This window comes from Parus major, chromosome 14, assembly GCF_001522545.3.
Source record: "Parus major isolate Abel chromosome 14, Parus_major1.1, whole genome shotgun sequence".
NCBI lineage: Eukaryota > Metazoa > Chordata > Aves > Passeriformes > Paridae > Parus > Parus major.
The window spans coordinates 1,247,496-1,271,564 of record NC_031783.1 but is presented as its reverse complement, the minus strand read 5'-3'; the positions used below and the strand labels follow the sequence as shown (position 1 = coordinate 1,271,564).

Genomic DNA, 24,069 nt, shown 5'->3' with positions numbered 1-24,069 from the left:
CCTGGGCTGCCCCAGTGTCACTGGCAGCCACGGGGAGGGCACTGCCTGCTCTGCCATGGGAAAATGCAACTGCAGAGCTTGGCTTGAGAACTCTCCTCGTTTGGAGGAAGAGTTTCCAGCAGCAGCTCTGCTGGGAGTTGGGATGGTGGCCAAGTTAAAGCCTTAGGAGAGGAGGAAGAGGAGGCTGGGGGCTCTGCCAGGCTGTAGTCCTGCTCTCCTTAATCTCAGACCTTATGGAAACATGAGTCTTTCTCTCTCCCTCCATCCCAAATGGTACCAAGCTCTTACTACTGTTGGTTTTTGTATTAATTGCACCCTGGAGCTATACTTTGATTTATCAGGCAGAATTTAGGGAAAAAGATGGTTGTTTCTGAAGCAAATAGCAGCTTGCCTGATGCAGGGCTGGGAGCTGGTGGGACAAAAGGAGAGGGGTGTTTGGCAGTGCCCTCCCACCTCCTTCCTGTGGCTGTGTCAGTGCCACGATGGCTCCAGCTCCCCAAAACCGTGTGGGGCTGCGTGAGGGGCAGGCAGCCACCTCCACCATCCCCCAGCAGCCTCAAAGGCAGCAAATGGCTCTGAATGTCCTTCTCACACTGGGAAGAAGGGATTTATTTACTCTCTGAAGGTACAGGGTGGTGTTTTGGAGCTGAGCTGGTGATGGTGGTGGCTGTGAGAGTGAGGTGGGGGCATGGAGCTGCTCACAGAGCATCACCTGCAGCTCCCCAAACCTGTCCCATACCTCGCTCTCCAGACGTGAGACACCCAAAGAGATGTCCTCTACTCCATTCCCTCCCACCTTTCATCTGAAATCCTTCCATTTTGAGCTCTTCTGGCCATCCCTCCCACTTTTCCTGCTCAAGAATTCTGTTGGGTGTTTAAATTAAAACCTGCCATGATTTGAAATGAATTAGTGTAGCAGTAATATTAAAGAACATCATCTTCCCAGCTGTTCCTCCCCAGCATCTTACTAGTCCTAGAGCTGGTGCATTAGTCATAAATCCTCTCCCTGCTGTTCTTGATACTCCCTGGTTTTTATACATCTTATGTATAAAAACCTAACACCAGAGGAGGTTTGGAGATCTGTGTTCCCATCCCTGGGTGATGTGACCGGATCACACATTCAGTGCTTCCTCTGTTTCAGGTGGTCACAAATTTTGCTGGACAAGTTTATTTTACCTGGCAAACTTTCTGCTCAGACCACAGATTTAGTGTAGTTATAAGAACCATACAGGGTAGCTGATCCCGTTTTTACCAGGCTTTCTAAAAATCAAAACTACGTTTCTCAAAGCGTTTTCTTGCTCCAAGTGTGCAAGAAGCTGAAGCTACAAGTATCCAGCAGAACGTGGGGCCATCAGTCTTCTGCAATTCAGGCCTTTTATTGAAAAAAAAAAAAGATAAAATTCTTGAATTTTTGTGTTGCATTTTCTGGAGAACTATGGGCTTTTTTTCCCCTGAAAAAGCAGCTTTTTTTGGGAGCTGCAGGCATGCTGAAGCACTCACCGATGTTTTGGCAGAACCAAAAGTCCTTTGTGCTTTCTACACCCAGGTTACAGCAATTTCATGCCAGTGTGACAAACCCCTATAAAACTGCTCTACCTTCTTTCTGTATTTGCTCTTGAGAGGGTTCAAATATCCATTATATGTAGATTTTGGTCAAAGCAAGGCTGTTCAGTTCATCACCTTTTCGAGCCGAATCAATGTGTTCATGGCCATAGCACGGTGCTGGCCTGAGTTAAGGACACAAATTTCCTCCCCCTGCTATAATATTTGGGTGCAAATGGATCTCAGTATTTTTTGCTTTAATTTCCCCAGGCACACAAAGGGCTGGGGAAATTAGGTACAGAAAAGGTAAATAAAGTCATTGAGTAAGAGGAATGATGGCAGCAGTAGTGCTCTACTAAATTGGTTTCTTTGAAGTAAAGTGTGATTGCAACTGCAGAAATTTCCCCTGCTTGCATGCAGGGAGGCAAGATGAGGTTATTAATTATAACAACAGGCTGGAATTGATCTTAATGAGAAATAGTGCAGCTTGGGAGGAGCTGAGGCTGTGCTGGTGGCTGTCTCCAGGGCTGGGGCTCCAGAGGGACTTTCCTGGGCCATTCTCCTGCTTCTCCAAAGCCTATCCCATGATGATCCCATGCTACTGAGTGCCTCCATCCTGGGTTTTGAAGAAGTCACATTGCTGTTGGCCATCTCATCTGGGCCCTTCATCTCAATAACCTTGGACAGGTGCAGGAGGTGCTGCTTTAAGGTGAGAAGAGACCCCATCAAAAGCTTGTGAATCCAGAGCCTACAAAACTTCTGAGCAAAGCTAGAACTTGGACTTTGCTGACCTCCTTGGAATACTTAGTCTGCCTCTTCCTTTTGTATCCCCAGGGATTGTAATTGTTGCCCTGGCAGACTTATGGGAAACCTGCTCATTAGCCAAGGAGCTTTTGGGAATGGTCTTGTCCCAGCGTGCCTGTACTCTGCCAGCCAAACCGGTTTTCTTCTCAGAGCTCATTTCTTACAACACTGCAGCAATTAAGATATATTAAAGGCTAATCATGCCCAGCCTGTTTTTCTCACAACACAAGCCTTCCAGATTCTGATTCTGCTTTGATGAAGAATGATGAAAGTCTCTTGTCTTCTGTCCATCAATTTAGGGTAACGCTCCCTGTGTGTCCCTAGGCTTTGAGAGAAGCCAGCGTGAGGCAGACGCCCTCCAGGTGTGTGTCACTTGGCATTCCTGCAGCAACTCCAGTAACTTCAGATGGGCAGATCCCTCCTAAGACTCTGCCCCTTCCCTCCTTTTCCTGAGCAAAACCCAGGGATTTCAGCCATGAAAGCCATGACAGTCTCTTCAAGTTCCTTTCTCCATCAAAGCCAGACTTTGGTGTGTGTCACAAGAGCTTTCAGGGTGCTTTCAGGGTGCTCCTGTCCCAGCTGTGCTTCTGCCCTCTTCCAGTTTCCCCCCACACTCTGAACACATTCCCTAGTGTCTCTTCATGGCTGGTGGAGGATAGAGGAGTGTGTTGTCTGTCCCACTTGCACCCCTTGCAAGCACTTGCATTTACAGTGTTGGAATTGCCCAAAGCTCTCGGGCACAGGGTGGGATTGTTGGGGTGTCCTGTGCAGGGCCAGGAGTTGGAGTCACGATCCTTGTGATCATGTCCCTTCCAGCTCTGACATTCTGTGATTCTGTGAAGTCCTTTCTTGCCTGTGCCACAGCAAGATGTCCCCTCTCACCCTCACATCTGACAGGCAATCCCTGTTTTTGGGGAGGTGACAAGAGAGTAAATAGCAGGGACAGCTGCAGCTTGAGAGCGTGTTCTGTGGTTTGTTGGCTGCCAGCAGACTCCTGTGCTGAGTGCACTCTGTACGGCTGGGCCAGTGGTTTTTTCTCTCAGACCTCTCATTAGCAGAGTTCAGCTTTCCCCTGGGAACTTCTCATTAAAACTGCCAGCCTCTTCTCTCCCTGGCTGCTGGAGCACATCTGAGCTGCCAGAGCTGTGTCCAGTGTGGGAAAAGAAGAAACTAAATAGAAACTGTGCAAGAACTGTCTGGAGGTTTGGTGCAATGGGACCAAGAAATTCCCAGGAACTGGAGTGTGTCATCAGCTTGGGAAACTCTTCATGTCTGTCTGAGCCTCTTGGCACCTCTGGGGAGGGTTGTGTAGTGTTGCTGGGTATTTTATGGCCCCATTCACCATCAAGTACTCACCTTTGCATGGTTTCCTGCTGCAGAATTAGACCTTTGTTTTCCCTCCCTTCTGCTTTGATGAGGGATTTTTGCATGCCACCATTGCTTTATTAAACAGGAAAAATCCAGTTGTCCTGTTTCAATTCATTGCAGGTTATCACCAGTAGAAAATGCCATTTTCTGCATAAATGTGCTTGTCCTGCTCCAGTGAATGGTCAGGAGTGCTGACATTGGGTGGGGAGGAAGGAACCTCTAGAAAGAAGGGATGTCCTGGCCACAGGAGAGTTGGTCATGGAAGGGAACCAGACTGGTCCCTTGGCTGATTTTCCATCCCAAACCTACGCTGTGTTTCTGGGAACTCGTTGACAGTTTGTCCTGGATTGACACTAAAGAGCAAGAGCAGATATAAATATATGATAAAGCTCCGGGAGTGCTCAAAAATTAATATTTCAGGATCAAGAAGTCTTTATTTCCTCAAGTGCTTCAATAAAAGGAGGAATTGGTGTAGCTGTAGTTGTTGTGGTTCCCTTCCACCAACTGAAGGAACAAAGGCAGCTCAGAGCAAGGCCCCAGCTCTGGTCCTGGCTGAAGGGGATGCCTGATGTCAGAGGTTGCATGAAGAAAGTAGAAAGTGGTGACCTTTTGGAGCTGGTTTTGGTGTTGGGGCTCTCAGGTTCTCATGGTGCTGGAGTGTGAGTCTTGCAAGGAGAAGATGAAGGAGCTGGGCTCAGTCAAGAATTCAACACAAGAAAGATGTTGCCCTGCTGGAGTGAGTTCAGAGGAGCCCACTGAGTTGGTCACTTAGAGCTGGAGCCCCTCTGGAGCCAGGCTGGGAGAGCTGGGGGTGCTCATCTGGAGAGGAGAAGGCTCCAGGGACACCTCAGAGCCCCTTCCAGGGCCTAAAGGGGCTCCAGGAGAGCTGCAGAGGGACTGGGGACAAGGGATGGAAGGACAGGACACAGGGAATGGCTTCCCAGTGCCAGAGGGCAGGGATGGATGGGATATTGGGAAGGAATTGTTCCCTGGCAGGGTGGGCAGGCCCTGGCACAGGGTGCCCAGAGAAGCTGTGGCTGTCCCTGGATCCCTGGAAGTGCCCAAGGCCAGGCTGGATGGGGCTTGGAGCAGCCTGGGACAGTGGGAGGTGTCCCTGCCATGGCAGGGGGTGGAACTGGATGGTTTTTAAGGTCCTTTCCAACTTAAACTACTCCATGATTCCATGATTACTTCCAGCTGGAGAGAAAGCATTGAAGGTGCTCTAGCAATGCCTACAGACACATCATCCAGAGGTCAGAGCCAGGCTCTTCACAGCAGCACATGGTGGGAGGGCAGGAAAGAACAAACATAGGATGAAACAGAGAGTATCAGACTGGATACAAGGGGAAGTGTTTCTGCCCAAGGTCAGTTAGTTGAGGTCTCTGCCCAGAGAAGTTCTGAAGTCTCCATGCTTGGAGGTTTTCAAGACCAGACTGTCTAAACCTGCTGCAATTCCTTTAAGAGATTCATCTTGAAGCAGGATTTTGGGTGGAGACCACCCTGAGGTCTCTTCTGACCTGAGTTACTCTGGCATCCTCTATGCTTGCTCTTGTGGAAGTGCAGTGCTGCTTTTGCACACACAAAATTAGAGAGGTGTAGCCTCTGGTTTTTGGGAATGTTTGTGCCATTGCAGTGGGACCACCTGGCACTGCCAGGCATGGATGCTTTGATGCAGTGGAAAGCATGGCTGAGTTAGGGGAGGGTCTCTGCTGTCTCTGTCCTTGCTCAGCAGATCTGGGAGAAAAGGGCAAAGAGACAGGTCCCTTCTGGTGCTTTATTTTTGTCCATGTCTCTGCAAGACAGAAATCTTGAGTTGGAAGGGTCCTGGAAGGATGGGGTGAAGGTCACTGGTTTTAAACCCTGTTTTATTTTCTTGTTTCACTTTGGAGGTAGGATTTGGAAGTACTTATGCAACCTGCCCTGTTTGGATGATGCCAGCACGGAGCTGGCACTTTCCTTTATAGCCTCGGGGGTTCAGAAGTGTGAATCAGAGACTGTTTGTCTACACTGATGCTCCTATAGAAACTTGTACCAAGTGGAAAGTCCCGGCTCCCCGTGTTTCTGTGTTGCTCTGCCAGTATATCTGCTGCAACCTTCCAGGTCCAGCCTCCCAGCCCTTGCCTGGCTCTGCAAGAGTGAGTCAGCTCAGCCAACAGCATCTCCTCTCCTGGGCTTCACCATCCCAACCCACGTGTGCTCCTAACAGTGCACTGCCAGAGGGATTCTGAGTGCTTCCTGACCTCCTGCACCCCTTCCTGGTGGGCACAGGTGCCTTCTGCTCCTGCTGGCTCTGGAGATGTGGTAGGTCCGTGTGGGAGAAGGCTCAGATGTCCTCTCTTAGGTCAGGCTCCATAGTGCTACTGAAAGAAAATTAAATGGGAAATATTAACTAGAAAGCATGGGGCTGAGGGAAGGGATTCACAGCTCACAGACATTAAGGCAGAATTTGTTTAGGGTTTTTTGGTCATTTTTCTTCCACAAAATTCTAGTGCTTTTTCTTGTATTTGTCAGTGAGGATTTTGCTGGGATGCATTGTGTGTCAGGGAGCTCAGGGTTTATGTTGCTGACTAGAACAATTGATTTTTATTTATTTGTTTATTTACTGCAGGAGAGAAACGAAGCTGTAAGTTTTAAGACTTTAGCTGCTCTGGAGGAGCTTTTTTTAGAGAAACAGCCTGATTGTGTTGCTGTGTGTGATTGACACAAGCTCCTCTAATCCTGTTGCCAGTGTGGGCTCTGCAGCAGAGCCCTGGGATCTCTCACTCTGGTGCCCAGGTCACCTCAAGCTGTTCTCTGGCAGCCCAGGGTGCTTCTGCCCAGGGCTGGGTGCCATCTCCTGCCCTGGAGCTCAGCTGCACATCTCAGCCCTGGCATTTCACCAGCTCCCTGCCAGCAGGAAAGACACAAACTGCAGGTTTTTGGGCACTTCCCGATTTCTTACCCTGCCTTGTTCCTTCCTGTTTTGCCTTGCTTCAGAGAAGTCTTGGGTCCCAGATGGTGCCCAGAGGTGGTGGCCATCCCTGGACAGTTTGGTGGCTGTGTAGGGGCCAGGGCTCTGCAGCAGGGAACACGCAGGGCTCAGCAAACTCATCACTCAGCAGAGCCCAGGACAGGGATATCGCTGTCCTGAAGTGGTTTTGGAAGGAGACCACCTGGAACCTTCTTAGTCCCTGGAGCAGTGAGGTTCCTTGGGACCTGATCAGTGTGCTGAAAGCTGCCTGCTTGGTTGAGTACTTTCTATATTACTTTTTAAGCATGATAATTACACTGTTGTGATTGCCAAGGTAGGGGCACTCCTGCCAACACAGCGGTGCCTCCTGCCAGCTGATGTCTCCTGCCTTGGTTGCGGAAAGCTGCTGTGCTGGGAAGCTCCATCCGTGCTGTTGGAGGTGTGGGGTTGTAGCCTGTCACCCTTTCCTTACAGCCCAAGCTGCCCTTTTTGTGTGCACCCCTAAAGAGCCTCCAGCAGCTCCCTGCTGCCAGGCTGCGGAGCGGAGCCCTGCGTCACCCTCTCCTTGGGAAGTGTCCCCCAGGAAAGCCCTCCCGTGGGTGGGTGCTGCCAGGTCCCTGGTTCCAGAGGAGCTCCTCTCCTGCAGGAAGGTGGCAGGCAGTGTTTATGTCAGTTGTGTTTGCTGGGGCTGGAGAGTGACTGTGTTAACACGCAGCAGATGGGCTTGGTGAATAGGTGCTGGAGATAACCCTATTTCCTCACACAGCCTTGTTGCCTGTTGGGAAAGGAGCCAGCCAGGCTGTTTAAGGAGAAGTGTGGAGCTTGGACAGGCTGAGGATGGATTTCTCTTTTGGCTAGTTCAGTTTTGGGAGGAAGTTGTTGCTGCAGCAACCCTCTGTGTTCTGGTATGGTTTGGACTGTGTAAAGGCAGGTTCCAACCCAGAGCCCTCTGGGATCTTTGGACCCTAAATTTGATTCCATTCCAGGCAGGGACTGGGATTGTCCATCAGTCCTAGGCAAGGGTGTGAAGAAAGCAGGCTGCAGGCTGGTGTCCTGTCAGTCACCAAGGCTGGGGGATTGGTGGCTGGGAACCCAGAACTGTGGGGCACAGCTGGAGGTTCGTGTCCCATGTCCTCTGCTGTGCTGTGTGTCTCCCACTCACTTTTAAGGAAAATCATGTTCAGGGCACCACGATGCAACAGAAGGCAGGGAAGTCTCCTGCCAAAGCTTGTCACACTGGTGGCCCAGGCACTGCAGGACCTTTGAGAGAAGAGCTGATGGCCCTTCTGGAAGGCTGTTTGGTTTTCCTGAGAAGGTCAAGTAGGTGAAAATCCCAGCAGCAGTTGGACAGTGTTAGGGGCCAACTCCTGTTGCATGGGCTGAGAAGATGGGACTGGGAAGAGCACAGTGTGACCAGAAAATGTCACAGCTCCCCAGGGCCATTCCAGGACACTTCAGTGTCCTGGCTTCCATCTCCCTTCCAGCTGCCTGGAGCCTGGATCTCCCACCCAGCCAAGTGAAATGGTGCTGCCTTCCCTGAGCCTGCAGCTTGTTGCTGATGCCACATCAAGCAAGTCTGGTGATGTGGCTCATCCCCTCTAGTGGTACTTCTGTCTTTTAGGTTATCCTGGGTTTTGTCCTCTCTATGGGAAGGGACAGGGTGATTCCTTCCCCAGTTCTGTGGTGGCATTGCTGGAAGCCTTTACCTGCTGGGAAGGACCATGGGTGTATGTGCAGGAGGAAGATTGGTGGCTGTGTGTCCCAGTCCACAGAAAGCACTGTGGCAGCTGAATTTCAGGGTGGATTTTTTGGAGCCAGTGCTCTCCTGCACTGTGTACACTAGGTAACAGCATGGAATGCTGCAGGAGGATGGAGGTGGATGGCACAGGTTGCTGACAGCCTTCCCTTGCCTTTTGCTGATGCCTGTGGTTTGATGAAGCTCACCCAGTAAGACAAATGGATGTGACAGGATCACAGTGCCCTTCATGGCCCCATTTGCTGCCAGAGCCAGGCAGCAGCTCCTTCCCCTCCTCTGCTTGAGGAATGATCTCCCTTTCAGATGTTGTGGACATGGTGCTGCCACAGGGGAGAGGAATGTACAGTGGCTCCCAGCTGTAGGACTTGAGGCAGAAAAATCAATGTTTATATTTTTCTTAGCTGGGAATAACTCCAGTAAATAAACACCTTGCAGAGTTCAAATGATGCAGGCACCTTGTATGAACCAGAATGAATTTTCAAGCTCTCTCTTGCAATAAAATGGATTTCTTGATTTCAGGCTTTATTTAGAGAAATGTTTGATTTAAGAAAGGTGTTGAAGGTTAAATCTGATCTCTGTGAGGTGGAGCTGCTCTTCCAGTGGCTGTGGAGCATGGTGTGGAAATGTGGTCGGATTGCTGCTGCTGCTGGAGTGTTCCCAGGAGAATTTCTCACGTACCAGCCAAAGGGAGGGTCACTTCCCTCCTCCCCAGGGGGGTTCTGGCTGCATCCTCTGCCCCTCCAGACCTCGCTGCTGCATTGCAGTCTGCTCAGAGCTTTGAGAAGCTGCGTGTGCAGGTGCTGCTGCTTGGGATTCTGGAGGCCAGCCAGGACCCAGTTCCTTCCATGGGCTGCACCAGCATCTTGGAGCTGTCTGTGCCTGCCCTTTATGGGATTAAACACCCTCCTCCCCTTTGTTCCAGGCAGTGTGGTGGTTGAACTTGGTAGTTGAAGGGACGCTGGAGAGGGAGCCAGTGGTGAGCCCACTGAGGGGCAGCTCCCATGACTTAGGCTGCTCTAGGTCTCTGGAGGTCTGACTGCTGTTCCTGGGAAGAGCTGAGGGCATGGGATGGACTTGGAGGCTTCTGCACAGTTGACCCTGTGGTCTCAGGCAAGCAGAACAGGGTGGAAGGGGTTGGAAGGGACTTGCTCTGCTGGTGAGAGGCACAGCTGACCTGAAGCTGGGGTTCAACATTGGGTTTAGGACTTGGCCGTCTTATCTGGGAGCAGGAGTGTGTGGAGGGAGGGCTCTGGGCTTCTGGAGCATGTTTAACTGGGGGAGAGCTGGTTTGTCCTTGTGTGAAGGAGGAGGAAGCAGAAAACTGCTTTAGCCCCACCTTTGCTCCAAGCTGCAGGAAATGACCCCGAGCAGGGGACAAAGGGCACCATGCAGGGCTGGGGTGTGTTCTCAGTGTGAGTGCACACATGGCATCCTGAAAGCATTGGGAGGGCTGCACTGGGGGAAGACTGCTCTCTGCAACCCAGGGATCATCATGGTCCATGGACCTGGTGCTGCTGCTGCTGCACTTTCTGAAAATTGAACCTGTCTAGAGAATGTAATTGTGACTTCCCACTCTGGGATGAGATGGTTCTGTTGTGTGTTGGATCCATTCTCCCATCAGGGTTTCAGGCATTCCCAGGCAACATTGGAGGTTGAAACTAAGGGCTGGTGCAGCCAGAAGGGCATTATGTCCTCTCTACTTCACAGATGAGTGGGGAAGCAGCTGGAGCTGGGACATGGTGCCCCTCTTTGCTGAGCTTTGGAAGACAGCTGGTGAGCTGTCCTGGCGCTGGTGCCCCATGGAGCTTCTGCTCCCAGTGGGCCAAGCTTCTGGCTCCAAAACCTACAGCTAGGTAAAAGCACCTCTGCACACCAAAGCCTGCCTTCCTTGGCTTGGTGGTGTCTGGTATGGGATAACACAGTTATCCCAGTGTGGATAAGTGGTGTGGAGCTGGAAGGAGAGGAGGGAGACAGGAACAGAAAGTGAGATGGAGGTGGGTGAAATAAAGAAGGAGGAAAGCATTGATGCTGGAACAGCAAGAAGGCAGAGCAGAGTGTCACCTCCTCCAAAGAGTTCCAAATGACCTGCAGACTCACAGAGTTGCCAGGGCTGGGCACGGAGATTGTGTGTTTGCTCACCAGGGCACAACCTCCACTGTGAGAATGGGGTCAATGGGTGCAGGGCTGTGTCTTTTGCCCTTCCTGGAACATTTTGGATGGAAGCCAATGCATTGCCATACACTTGGAGAATTTATCAGTGCCAGAGGAGCAAGTGCCTGTAGAGCAATGACTGAACTGAAGGTCGTCCCCTTCCTGGAAGCAAGGTCCTGACCATGCCAGCCCAGGAAACACGTGGTACCAGTGCATATTGGTTGGCCCTGGCCTCAGCCTCACGCTGTGTCTCCTTTCTTGCAGCCACTCCCACTCTCCCGGCTCCATGGCTGCTGTCCGTGAGTGGTCCTGCACACGCTGCACCTTCCTGAACCCCGTGGGCCAGCGGCAGTGCTCCATCTGCGAGGCTCCCCGCCAGAAACCCGACCTCAACCACATCCTGCGGCTCAGCGTGGAGGAACAGAAATGGGCCTGTGCCCGCTGCACCTTCAGGAACTTTCTGGGCAAGGAAACCTGTGAGGTGTGTGGCTTCACCCCAGAGCCGGGACCCGGTGGCTCCCCCTTGCCCGTCATCAACGGCATCTTGCCCAAGCCTGCCGTGCTGGTGGAGCCCAAGGGCACGTGCAAGGAGGAGGCTGCCAAGGCAGAAAGCAGCAGCGAGGACTCAGAGGGGAAGAGCCCTGATGAAGCAGAGCTGGAGAGCGGCTGGGCTTGCCAGCGCTGCACCCTGCACAACACGCCCGTGGCCAACTCCTGCTCCGCCTGTGGTGGCCCACGCAAGCTCTCCCTGCCCAAGATCCCACCAGAGGCGCTGGTCGTCCCTGAAGTCATCACCCCGGCCGGATTCCACATGGCCCCCTCCACCCCGCAGCCTTTAGTCTCCTCAGAGATCTCTGATGGTGACGCCGTGGCCGCCCAGGGCCCAGTGGCTATGGAACAAGAGGCCCAGAAGGTAGCAGCCTTCAGCCCCTTCTCCCCGGGGCTCCAGAACAACCCTGTGCCCCGAAGCCGGCGGGAGGTGCCCCCACAGCTGCAGATGCCGGTCCCCGAAGGCTCCCAGCCCGCGCCTACGGGCGCCGTGGGGCAGAAGGGCTCTCCCCAAGGTCAGGCCAGGGCTGCCCCCGCCACACGCTTCCCAGAGCTGCTGTCCAACAAACGGCTGAGCGTGCTGGAGGAGGAGATGGAGGTCAGTCCGTCCCACTGGAAGTGCAGCTCCTGCTCCCTGCTCAACTCCGCTGGGGCCAGCAAGTGCGAGGTTTGCAGCACCCAAAAAGGCAGCGACACCATCAACTTGGTGGGGGACTCGGTGAGGTTCACCCCGTGCAGCCCCTCCAGCCCTGACTTCACCACCTGGTCCTGTTCCAAGTGCACCCTCAAGAACCCCACGCAGGCCCAGAAGTGCAAGGTGTGCGGCTCCTCCAAGCTGCACGGCTTCCAGGAGCACGGGGCTCCGGGCGAGGCGGCCCCGCGCTGCCCCGACTGCGGCGCCTGCGACAGGGCCGGCTGCTCCTGCGGCACCAAGGCCCCGTCCGCCCGCAAGGTCGCCCGGCTCTTCCCCGCCCCGCTGCCCGGCGGGCAGGACAGGCCGGGCCAGTGGGCCTGTCCCGCCTGCACCCTGCTCAACGAGGTGAAAGCCAAGCACTGCGGAGCCTGCCACACCCCCCAGCAGTACGTGGCCCAGCACAAGGGCCTCAAGCCCCTCAAGAGGAGGGAGAGCATGCACGTGGAGAAGAGGAGGCAAACAGATGAGGGCGAGGCCAAAGCCCTGTGGGAAAACATCGTGACCTTCTGTCGGGAGGTGAGTTCTTGCTTGTTCCTGGCTTCCCTTTCTGCCTCCCCTATAGCTCTGGGGCAGCACCTTCCATGCCTGGGGTTCCAGGGATCTTCCCTGGCAACAGCTGGATGCTGGTTGTTAGCACTGAAATGTTGTATTTTGGTGCAGAATGATCTCTGGGGTGATGACAGCCCACACAGCCCACACCTGGTGCAAGGGTGAGGGACTCTAAAACCTAGTGCCAAACCTGTTAACTCTCAAACTCAGTGGTATTTAAAATCAGGGAGAGAGAACTTCTCTGGGGAAGGAGACATCCTTAAGTGGTCAGTCCATCTCCTGCCAGTGTCTAGCGGTGGGGAAAGGCAAGGAGTGTGTCCAGGTTTGCTGGTGGCACTGCTGTCTGTGGATGCAGGAAATCTGGGGCACAACAAGCAGAGGCTCTGGATGAGAGTGCAGGCAGAGGAACTGCTGCCACTGCCAGCAGCTGCAGCTGTTTCAGAACCATGGGCTGGGCCTTGGCATCCTTGGTTTGGGTATTACAAATGCAGAGGTGCAGCACAAATGGCTCCCCCCATTCTGGGCAGGCCAGCTGAGCTGTAGCTGTAACCTGGCTCTAGCTGAAGGTCTCAGGAGTACGTGCCAGCACCCACCTTCTCTCTGTGAGGTGTCTGGTCTAGTCAGTTGGGTTTCAGCCTCAAACACCACTCTGATGGCATCATTTTTTTTCCCCTGTATGGCATTAAAAGCTCTGTGAATGTTGCTTTCTCTGGCCTCCTTCTGGGGGAAGCCTCCAGCTCTTCTGGACCAGATGGAAAGGGAGTTGCAGTCCCATTTTGACGTACAGACAAGGCTTTTCCTGCCTGGTCTGAGGATTGTGTCCATTCCTGTGCCTCCACTGCACAGTCCAGGGAACAGAGATATTTGGCTTGGAGGGGAGGCTCTGAGAATGATCTTGTTTGGGCTTGTGGTTTTTTTTAATTGCTGTATGTCCTTCCTAACAGGCGTGGGTGTCTTTGTAGCAGAGACCCGGATTGTACTTATCCCCATCTTTAAAGCAAGTGAATAGCCTCTTTTGTAGGCAGGGAACATCTGTTACATCAGGAATCAGGCCTGAAGGATGAATCATGATGATGGCCAGGCTGAATTAGCAGCGTGGCACTGCCAGGAAGGGGAGCCTGCCTTGCCCCGTCCCGCAGTGCTCGGTCGGAGCCTTGGCTGAGCCTGTTGTGCTCCTGAACCCCCCAGTAATGGGCTCTTAGATCTGCGTGGGCCTTCTCCCAAAAATCCCCCTCCACCCGAAGCTCAGCTGTGCTCTGACATGTTCAGGTGTGAGGTCAGGCCTGGCAGCAGTGCAGGGGCGATGCTGCTCCTGTCCCTGTGCTCAGGCTGGCGCGAGGCCACCTCCGAGCTCCCTGCTCCTCTTCCCAGGCTGTTCAGCCTTCCCCTGGAGGAGTCAGGCTGGCCAAGTTCTCCTCCGTCTGTTGTCCCCCTGCCCCACGTCATGTGGAGCAGCCCATCTTGCTGCTCCTTGCCAGGATTTCTGCTTGAGCTCCTGCTGTGGGTTTTCCTTCCTCTGCTATTCCAGCGATGCCTTTTCCAACTTTTCTCAGTGTGTGGTCCCTGTTTTAGCTTTACCCTTTCTCTTCTGCTGGGGAGCAGTGAAGAGCTGACCTCTCCCACTGGAATCATGGAGTCAGAATGGTTTGTTTTGGAGGGGACCTTAAACCTCATCTCACTCCAGCCCTGCCAACCCACCTCACCTTCCACCAGACCAGGTTACTCCAAGTCCTGTCCAGCCTGCCCTTGAACGCTTCCACAGATGGGGCAGCCACAGCTTCCCTGGGCACCCTGTGCCAGGGCCTTCCCACCCTCACAGTGAAGAGTTTTTCCCCAGTATCCAACCTAAATTTTTCCCTTTTTAGTTTAAAACTTTCTCCTTGTACCATCACTGCTTGTCCATGTGAAAAAATGCTTTCCCTCTTATTAATCAGCCCCCTTTAGGCACTGGAAGGGGTTCTAAGATCTCCCCGGTGCCTTCTCCAGGTGAACACCTCCAGCTCTCCCAGATCCCTGGAGGGGATCCTGCCCATGGAGCATCTCTGTGGCCTCCTCTGGACCTGTTCTAACAGATCCCTATCTTTCTTGTGCTGAGTTCTCCAGAGATGGGCAAAACTGGGGTCTCACAAGGGCAGAGCAGAGGGAGAGAATCCCTTCCCTCATGTCCTCATGGCCCTGCACAGCAAGTTCCTGCAGAGCCCAGAGATCCATGTGCAGGGATGGGCCACATCCAGGTCCCCAGGCAGGATGTAAGTGAGACTGCTGGAATGGTGGCTGCTCCTCAGCTGCACGGGGCAGATGCTCCCCTGAGAGAGCAGAACAGCTGTTAGCTGAGAAACACCCTCCTGCAAAAGAGGAACTGGAGGTGCTAATTGAGGCACCACAAAGAAAGCATTCAGGTAGGATTGCCACAAAAGCGGAGGTCAACTACTAGTGCAGCGTGCATAAAGCTAATTTAAATCAGAGGCAGCTTTTGCTGAAAGAATTTAATTTAATTTCATTTAATTGACAATAACAAAGAAACACCTGTTCTCATTTCACCCTGTGTTAGACTGAAAAAGCCACCCTTCTCCACTTGGTGAAGTTCTGTGCTTCCATCCATGTGGTTAATGCCTGTGGAATTACCTGCCCTTCCACTCATCCTGTTTATTTATTACACAGCAGCTATTGCAGGAGAGCTGGGACATGGGATACACTCACTCTGGAATTGCTTGCCTGGTTGTGGTCTGGCTGAATGGAATTGCAAAAGCCGCCCCTCCCATCCCCATGGATGTGCCTGGGGGGTGGCACAGGGCTGCCAAGCCCAGCGTGTCCCCTCCGGAGCAGGGACAAGGCTCGGCTTGAGGTGTGTTTGTGTGCCAGGTGGCTCCTCCTCGCAGCCTTGCAGGCTTTGCTGCTTCTGGAGGCAGCCAAGGCGCCCCACAGCCCAGCTTTTAGCACAGGCACAAAGTGTGAGACGGTCCCTGCCCGGGGAGGCTCCTGTGAAACAGAAAAAGGCAGATTGGAGTCACAGCCCGGAGCTCGGGGCTGGAGAGGTGAGCCTGAGGCGGGGCTGAATGCTGGACCTGAAGCACATAGAGGATCTCTGCTGCTGCCAGCAGACACCAGCCTAGTCCTGCCCCCTTGCAGCACTGCCTGGGCCAGGCAGGAAGGTTGGGGGCTCTGCTGTCTCTCAGGGGAGCAGTGGGAGGCTCTCCAGGCCCCCCCAGTTCCAAGTGACTCCAGCTGATGCTGTCCTTGCCTTTTGTTCTCACAGAACAAAGTCAATTTTGTAGACGACAGTTTCCCCCCTGGGCCCAGGTCGGTGGGGTTCCCGGAAGGTGACAGCGTGCAGCAGCGGGTCAAGCAGTGGCTGCGGCCCCACGAGATCAACTGCAGCATCTTCAAGGAGCGCTCAGTGAAGTGGTCAGTGTTCCGCACCCCCCGGCCCTCGGACATCCTGCAGGGACTGCTGGGGAACTGCTGGTAAGGGCGAGTGAGCCGGGCTGACACCTTCCCGCCCCTTCCCTCCTTCCCCTCCTCTTCCTCCAGCTCCAGCTCGGCCCCCTCAGCCCTACTCAATCCCATTTATGCCCCCAGGCTGTAGCCCATGCTCTGCCTCACCCCCTGCCAGCGCTGCGTGGCCGGGCAGCTCGTGCTGCCCGTGCCCCGCTGAGGCCGCCCCGCCTGCCCGGCAGGTTCCTGAGCGCCCTGGCCGTGCTGGCCGAGCGGCCCGAGCTGGTGGAGAGGGTGATGATCACCAGAACACTGTGCCCCGAGGGTGCCTACCAGGTGCGGCTGTGCAAGGACGGCACGTGGACCACGGTGCTGGTGGATGACATGCTGCCCTGCGACGAGTGCGGGTACCTGCTCTTCTCCCAGGTCGGTGCCGCGGGGGACAGGGCTGGGCAGTGCTCCAGGGGTCGGGGAGGTTCATCCCAGGCTCTCCCAGGAGGGGCAGTGGGAAGAGGCACTGCTGGGGTTCATGTGAGGCCCCTACTTTGTGCTGCATTTAGAGTCATGAAGTCACTGAGGCCCCAAAGATCATCAAATCCAACCACTGATCAAATACCCTCTGCCCACTAAACTGTGCCACAAAGCACCACATTGTTTCTGAACACTTCCAGGCATAGTGACTCCACCACTGCCCTGGACAGCCCATTGCAATGCCTGACCACCTTCATTAAGGAATTTTCCCAATATCCAATCTAGACCTCCCTTGGTGCAACTTGAGGCTGTTTCCCCTTGTCATGTCCCTGTTCCGTGGGAGCAGAGCCCAACTCCCCCTGGCTGTCCCCTCCTGTCAGGGAGTTGTGCAGGGCCAGAAGGGCCCCCTGAGCCTCCTTTTCTCCAGGCTGAGCCCCTTTCCCAGCTCCCTCAGCTGCTCCTGCTGCTCCAGCCCCTTCCCAGCTCTGTTCCCTGCCCTGGACACGCTCCAGCCCCTCAGTGTAGTGCCAGGTGCCATTGACCTTCTTGCCCACCTGGGCACATCTGACCCATGTTCAGCTGCTGCCAAGCAGAACTCCCAGGTCCTTTCCCAGCAGGTATTTCCCAGCTGCCCCAAGTCCAGAGCTGCCAGGGGATGCTGTGACACAAATGGAAGATCCAGCACTGGTTGCACCCTGTTTGCAGCTCAGAACACTGCTCTTTGCTGTGTTCTCAAAACAGCTGAACTCTTTAAGGCCATAATATCCATCTGTTTAGACCCCTTTTGGCTTTCCCCAGGCTGCAGTGAAGGAGTTTCATTTACAGTTTCTTTTCTCTCACCCCTCCTTGCACCACAGCCACTGGCAGGGAAAACATCCCTTACTCTTTATATAAAAGGAAAACACTATAACCTGTGTTTTGCACCGTGAGGGATTGAGGGAAAGCTGTTTCTTTCCTCTGAGGGGAGGTCTGGCATCTTGGCTGTGCCAGGGAGGGACTGTGAAGAGGGAGGGGAACATGGAGCAGCCTGTTCCAAGCCAGTGCCCAGTTGCTCTGAGCACGCTGGGGTGGCATCTGCTCGGATCAGTGGAGCTCCCTCAGCCCCTCCAGGACATCGCTCTGCCCTGCCTTGCCCTGCCTGCCAGGCCTAGGGCCTCTTGCTGGGATCATGTCCATGAAGGAGACTGAGAACGTCTCTATTGAAACTCAGGGGGCAAAATCTGCTGAAGAAAACAAAGTACCACCATCAGGAGGAGACAGGGACTGGGACTGCTGGCCTGAATTTTGTTCTGCAAAACCAGTCCTCTGGGTTTTGACACACAGCCATGTCAGGACAGGACTTAAACTTCAGAGAAGGGAACAAAAAAGTTTGTGTCTACATTCTACCTCTCAGTAGATAGAGGATACAGATGGATTTCTTTATTTCAGCATAAGAAAACCTGTCTTGGTTTTTACCTTTTCCTTCAATCTTTCATGAATTTCAAGTCTGCTTTTGGAGGTTTTTTTTAATATTGGAGGTTTTCACATGGGCTGGGCTTGCCTTGCCTCTGTTTCCAGGGGCATCTGAATCGTGATGAGATTGTTCTGCTGAATGTTCATCTGTGGGAGCTGGATGTGGGGGATAAAAAAGGAAAATCGGAGTTTTAAAAATAAAGGAAAAACAGGCTCTTATCTGAGCTCTCTGGCTGTGGTTCAGGCAGAAATAAACAACATGGATTTTGTTGAGTGAGGGACCCAAAAACCAGCAAAAAGCACTTTTAAGCTTTCTTTATCCATCATAAAGAAATCTTCACTGCCCTCCTTTCCTCTGCCAGCTCTTGGCTGCCACCTGTGAGTCACACAGGCACAATGTACCAGTGATTTTCCCTGCTGCTCTCCAAGCACCGGATACCAAACCCCATTTGCTGGGAAAAAACTTGCATCTTGTAATTAGGCCTTGTAGTTACTCCCTGTGCTGGAGTAGAGGACTTTGCCAGGCCAAGTTTTTGGAGCTTGTCCTTGAAGCAGTGTCTCTGTTCCCTGGGTGGGATCCAATCAGTGCCATGGCCATGTGCACTCTGAGCAACCTCCTCTGCCACAGGGGTGTTGGTTTGGGTTTGCAGAGGTGTGTGAGTTAAAGGCAGCTGTTCCAGATGTGCTCCACATCACAGAATCCTAGAATGGGTGGGAAAGGACCCACAAGGATCATAAGTCCAACTCCTGGATCTGCACAGGATGCCCCAACAATCCCACCTTGTGCTTGAGAGCATTGTCCAAATGCTCCTTGAACTCTGGCATCCTTGGAATCCTCTTCCATTTTTAAACGGTTCTAAGTTCAGGTTGAAGTGGATGGAAGGGGCTCCCACCCTGCCAGCCTGACTGCTGGACACCCCAGGGTGCATGCAGGCCTCTTGGGTGTTCATTCCAGGACTTCTTCCCAAGGGGAATGGAGCTCTGCAAACACTGAGCAAAGAGCACATGGGTCACCCATGGCCAAGGGGACGAGCTCCTGGCATGGCCTTGCTGCTCCTGCTTCCCCAGCCCCAGGACAGCTGGCAGGGATGGGTGTGAGGGTCTTTCCCACTCTCTGTCCAGGGTGAAGATGTGTCCCTCCCTCTCTCTGCAGGCCCAGAGGAAGCAGCTGTGGGTGGCCCTCATTGAGAAGGCGCTGGCCAAGCTGCACGGTTCGTACTTCGCCCTCCAGGCCGGGCGTGCCATCGAAGGCCTGGCCACGCTCACAGGGGCCCCCTGCGAGAGCCTGATGCTGCAGGTCAGCTCCACTAACCCTCGGGAGGAGCCCATTGACACTGACCTCATCTGGGCCAAAATGCTGAGTTCTAAGGAGGCTGGGTAAGACGAGGCAGGAGCAGGGACTCTGGAGAGGGGGGTGAGGGGGAGCAGTCGTGTCTTTAGAGAGGGGAGGGGTTACTGCATTAGCTGGGGCGGAGTACACCACCCTTGCCACTCAACTGAAGCATTGCTGGAGTCCCACTCAAAGCTCTAAGAAATTATTTCTCCTGTGACTAATTCTCATATGAAATCAAGAGCCTGGTGGACTTCCCCTGCACGTCGCTGCTGTCTTGCAGGAGTCAGGAAGCAGCACTGAGCCCGCTGGCTTTGCTTTGAGCTTTTCAGTTGTGTGAATGCTTGACCCTGCCCGTGTCTCCCACCCGTATGTGACATTTTGCTAATGACACCTGGCTGGTGCTGGTCTGGGGGATCACAGCCAAAGCAGAGACCTCCTGCTCATCACTTGGGCAGGAGGGCAGCTGGGCTGGCTGAAGGCTGGGGTATGGGGCCAGACAGATGGATAACTCCCAGCACATGGTGTTCTCCTAAGCCTGACTGGTGCAGACTTCCTGCCCCAAATAGTGTCCTCACCCCTGCCAACTTGTCCAGCTGATGGACCACCTGCCTTTCCCCATGGCTTTCTGCCAGCCAGCAGAAGTGGGCAGGACCCTGGGGCCTGGCAGAAATCAGGGGAGGTTTGGGGCAAAGCTCCCCAGTGCAAATCAACTCTCCTTGGAGCCTGGGCTCAGCATGCACGTGGACAGTGGGAGGGAACTGTGGCCAGCATAGCTGGGCACTGTCTGGGTAGTGCTGTTGATCCCAGCATTGTTGTAGCAGAGGGAGCATCCATGAGCCTCCTGGGAGGAAGCTGTCCCATGCTTGGAGTGATAGGGATAAGCTTCCCCCCACACCAGGCCTGGCAGGACCCCGAGGGTTTGTTGTCCCCGTGCAGGTTCCTCATGGGCGCGTCCTGCGGCGGAGGCAACATGAAGGTGGATGATGTGGCCTACGAGAGCATGGGGCTCCGACCCCGGCACGCCTACTCCATCCTGGACGTGCGGGATGTCCAGGGCTTCAGGTGAGCTCAGGCTGGAGCCTGCCATGGCACTGCAGCTGCTCCTGCCAGCACACCCAGCAGGAACTCTGGGGACAGGAGCATGGTGAGCAGGACCCTGGGGGCTCTTTGGTGTCCCCATCCTCATGGCGAGCAAGGATGATGCCATCCTAGGGTGTCACATAAATGCCGTTGTCATATGAGCCGTCCTTGCCTGGCGCTGGCTCCATGGCCAGGGGTAGAATGTTTTACCTGGTCTCACAAGACACAGAGGGCTGAGTTGAGCTCTGACTTCAGTGAGGTGCTCAGAGCATATTGCTCACATCTGAATGCAGGGGGGATAGAAATGGGTGCCACCCTGACAGCTGGGCTGCTGTAGGAAGCTGTATTTCAGCCATGTCACTCTCAGCAGCCCCTCCCCTGCTGAGCCCCTTCCCCACAGCACCTGGCTGAGCCCTTTGGGCTGGGAAGGGCAGAGGGAGCAGCAGCAGGTCCAGAGCCACAGGACAGGGACTTCTGGGGCCACGATGTGGCTGACACATAAGTTCTTGGAAGGCAGGAGTGATGTGGTGTCCTTTGCTGGGGGGCAGGCTGGGTCTCTCCTCCCTCCTGGGTCTTTGACACTTCTCCCCTTCCCCAGGTTGCTGCGTCTCCGGAATCCCTGGGGCCGCTTCTCCTGGAACGGCAGCTGGTCAGACGAGTGGCCGCACTGGCCGCTCCCCCTGCGCCACGACCTGATGCCCCATGGCAGCAGCGAGGGCGTCTTCTGGATGGAGTACAGCGACTTCATCAAGTATGGCACTGCCAGAGGCAGAGCACAGGGTGGGGAACAGGGATGGAAAATGGACCACGGGGTCACCACGGGGCAGGCGGTCATCCCTAGGGAACGTGGGTGTCCTGCAGCATGCAGTGTGCCCCACTGGGTCTGAGCCTGGCTTCCCCACAGGTATTTTGACTCCGTGGATATCTGCAAGCTCCATTCGGACTGGCACGAGGTGCGTGTGCAGGGAATGTTCCCCAACAAGGCCAACGGGCCGGTGACGGTGACGTCGCTGACGGTGTTGGAGCGCGCAGCTCTGGAGTTTGCCCTTTTCCAGGAGGGCAGCAGGTGAGCTGGCCAGGGCAGTGAAACTGCTGGGAGGGCTCAGCCTGGAGAAAAGGAGGCTCAGGGGGGACCTTCTGGCTCTGCACAACTCCCTGATAGGAGGGGACAGCTGGGGGGAGTCGGGCTCTGCTTTGAGACAGGACAAGGGTAAACGGCCTCAAGTTGCACCAGGGGAGGTTTAGATGGGATATTGGAGAAAATTTCTTCACTAAAAGGGAGGTCAGGCCCTGGCACAGCTGCCCAGGGCAGTGATGGAGTCCTCATCCCTGGAAGGATTTAAAAACCTTATGGATGTGGCACTTGGAGATGTGGGTTAGTGGTGACCTTGGCAGTGCTCGATTAATGGTTGGACTTGATGATCTTAGAGGACTTTCCCAGCATTAATGATTCCACAATTCCGTGGGCCCAGAAGAAATCCAAACACTTTGATATCTCACCACATGGCATTCTTTGGGGTCACAGAGCTCAGGGATGACCCCCCATCACCATCTCTCCAAATCTTGGGAACTGCTGATGTTTAGCTGGAACCCAACTCCTGAATTCAGGGCTGGTTCCTGGGGCTGGATATTTGGGACAGTGGGAAGTTGTTCCCTGGATCTGCTGCCTGTGTCCTGGGTGACGTGTGACCCTTCTGCCTGACACAGGAGGTCAGACACGGTGGACAGCCACTTGCTGGACCTGTGCATCATGGTTTTCCGGGCCACCTTCACCAGTGGGAACAAGCTGAGCCTGGGCCGGCTGATGGCCCACAGCAAACGAGCCGTCAAAAAGTTCGTCAACTGCGACGTGATGCTGGAGCCGGGCGAATACGCCGTCGTGTGCTGTGCCTTCAACCACTGGAGCGCTGCCCTGGCCGGCCCTGCTGCCCAGGGTGAGGGGATGGAGGGGCCCTGGGGGAGGGAGAGGTGCCAAAGCCCTTGGTCCTCATCATGGGGATCTCCTTGAGGGTGGAGGTTGCCTGTTGCATGCTGCACATGCATCAACCCGGCAGCACCGTGCTCCCGGGGATTGTGGGCTTGGTGACAGTTCCCTGATCCCCCTTCCCCCGGGTGTCTCTGCAGCTTCCAGTCCCACCAGCAGCCGAGCAGCCACTGATTACTCCAGCTACATCCTGGCCATCTACAGCTCCCGCCTGGTGATGGTGGAGCAGGTGGAGGCGCAGCCCACCACGCTGGCAGATGCCATCATCCTGCTGACCGAGAACAAGGGCGAGCGCCATGAGGTGCGGGGGGCACAGGGTGGGGGCTGCAGTGAGGTGGAGGGTGATGCTGCCAGAGGAAGCCTGGACCTGTGGGGTCCTTGGGAAGGGGTTGGGCAGGGCTGTGCCAGCTCTGGCTGCCACTCCTGGATGCCCACCCCCTTTGCTCCCTGGACTGCTGTGTGGCACCCCAGCAGGTGGGCAGCCCTTGGCTAGAGTGGAAGATGCTGGTGCAGGGGTTTTGATTCTGGGACAGGGGTGCCCCGAGGCTTCATCCCCCTCCCTGCTGTGTGCCCCAGGGCCGTGAGGGGATGACCTGCTACTACCTGACCCACGGCTGGGCAGGGCTCATCGTGGTGGTGGAGAACCGGCACCCCAAGTCCTACCTGCATGTTCAGTGTGACTGCACCGACAGCTTCAACGTGGTGTCCACACGCGGCAGCCTCAAGACGCAGGACAGTGTCCCCCCCCTGCACAGGTCCGGGGTAGGCAGGGGTGGGTCATGGGGGCTGCCGTGGGGCTGGCAGGAGGCTGGGAGCAAGGCAGAGCCAGGGCTGGCAGGGAGGGACTGTTGAGACAGAGGTGGGGTTGCCAAGGTGGAGGTGGGATTGCCAGGGCAGAGGTGGGGTTGCTGGAACAGAGGTGGGGTTGCTGAGGTGGAGGTGGGATTGTTGGAACAGAGGTGGGGTTGCTGGAACAAAGGTTGGAGGTGGGGTTGCCGGGGTGGAGGTGGGATTGCCGGGGTGGAGGTGGGATTGCCGGGGTGGAGGTGGGATTGCCGGGGTGGAGGTGGGGTTGCTGAGGTGGAGGTGGGATTGCCGGGGTGGAGGCTGTGCCCTGAGCCCGAGGCTCTCTCCACAGGCAGGTGTTGGTGATCCTGTCCCAGCTGGAGGGTAACGCCGGTTTCTCCATCACGCACCGCCTGGCGCACCGCAAAGCCACTCAGGCCTTCCTCAATGACTGGATGCTGACGAAGGGCACCCACAACCCGCTGCTCACGCCCGAGGTGGCCGGGCTGCACGGCCCCCGGCCCCTATGACAAAGAGCCTCCCTCTCCCTGCCCCGCTGCCCCGTTCCTGTCACCGAACCTCTGGCTCAGGGTGCCCCCCCGAGCCAGCAGCGCTGAGTTGTGGGGCAGAGCTGGGGTGGCTCCCCCAGCACTTTGCCCCACGCTGCGGGGCCGGGGCGAGTTCTCAGGGCCAGCACCAGCCCTGCCCGCTGCCCCTGCCCTGGCACCGCTGCCCCCACGCACTTTACAAGGAGCGGTTGGGGGCACGGGGCCGTCTCAGGATCCCACCTGCCCTGTACCTGCGCTGGGCCCGGTGCCCTCTGCCCGCCCCGGGGACTCTGGGGGAGGGAGGGGGTGGAGGTTGCTGTCAAGACCCTTCCCAGGCACCACGCTCAGGACTCTGCCCCTTCCCGTGGTGCCAGGGCACTGGCGCTGCAAGAAGAATATACCTCTGATGTCTGTCCGTCTGTGTGACCCTCCGTCTGTCCCTGGGCCCTTCCCGCTGTCTTGTTGTCCTCCTTGTCTGCTGCCAGGACCAGCGTGGTGCTGAGGCTGGGCTGGGGAGTGCCAGGGTCACACTGCCATGGTGCCACCCAAGCCAGGGACACTCCACCCATCCTGGGTGCTGGGCCTGGGGCGAGAGGGCACAGGGTTGTTGCAGAAAG

At 55.3% G+C, this 24,069-nt stretch overlaps 1 protein-coding gene across 9 annotated transcripts in view; it reads left to right on the top strand.

Annotated features, from left to right (window-relative positions):
- Nucleotides 1-23,867, top strand: part of CAPN15 (calpain 15) — a 49,625-nt gene extending 25,758 nt beyond the window's left edge. For 7 of the 9 annotated variants that reach the window (XM_015643086.3, XM_015643089.3, XM_015643083.3 and 4 more), the window contains 11 exons: nucleotides 10,836-12,330; nucleotides 15,620-15,828; nucleotides 16,041-16,224; nucleotides 18,875-19,098; nucleotides 19,991-20,116; nucleotides 20,733-20,885; nucleotides 21,039-21,200; nucleotides 21,842-22,068; nucleotides 22,259-22,419; nucleotides 22,695-22,873; nucleotides 23,257-23,867. In XM_015643086.3, coding sequence (XP_015498572.1) covers nucleotides 10,836-12,330; nucleotides 15,620-15,828; nucleotides 16,041-16,224; nucleotides 18,875-19,098; nucleotides 19,991-20,116; nucleotides 20,733-20,885; nucleotides 21,039-21,200; nucleotides 21,842-22,068; nucleotides 22,259-22,419; nucleotides 22,695-22,873; nucleotides 23,257-23,434 — 3,298 coding nt within the window. In that variant the 3' untranslated portion in view covers nucleotides 23,435-23,867. Of the gene's footprint in view, nucleotides 1-5,814; nucleotides 6,016-10,835; nucleotides 12,331-15,619; nucleotides 15,829-16,040; nucleotides 16,225-18,874; nucleotides 19,099-19,990; nucleotides 20,117-20,732; nucleotides 20,886-21,038; nucleotides 21,201-21,841; nucleotides 22,069-22,258; nucleotides 22,420-22,694; nucleotides 22,881-23,256 lie in introns of all 9 variants that reach the window. The other 2 variants (XM_033517855.1, XM_015643087.3) reach the window with 2 other exon arrangements.
- Nucleotides 23,868-24,069: the final 202 nt, after the last annotated feature.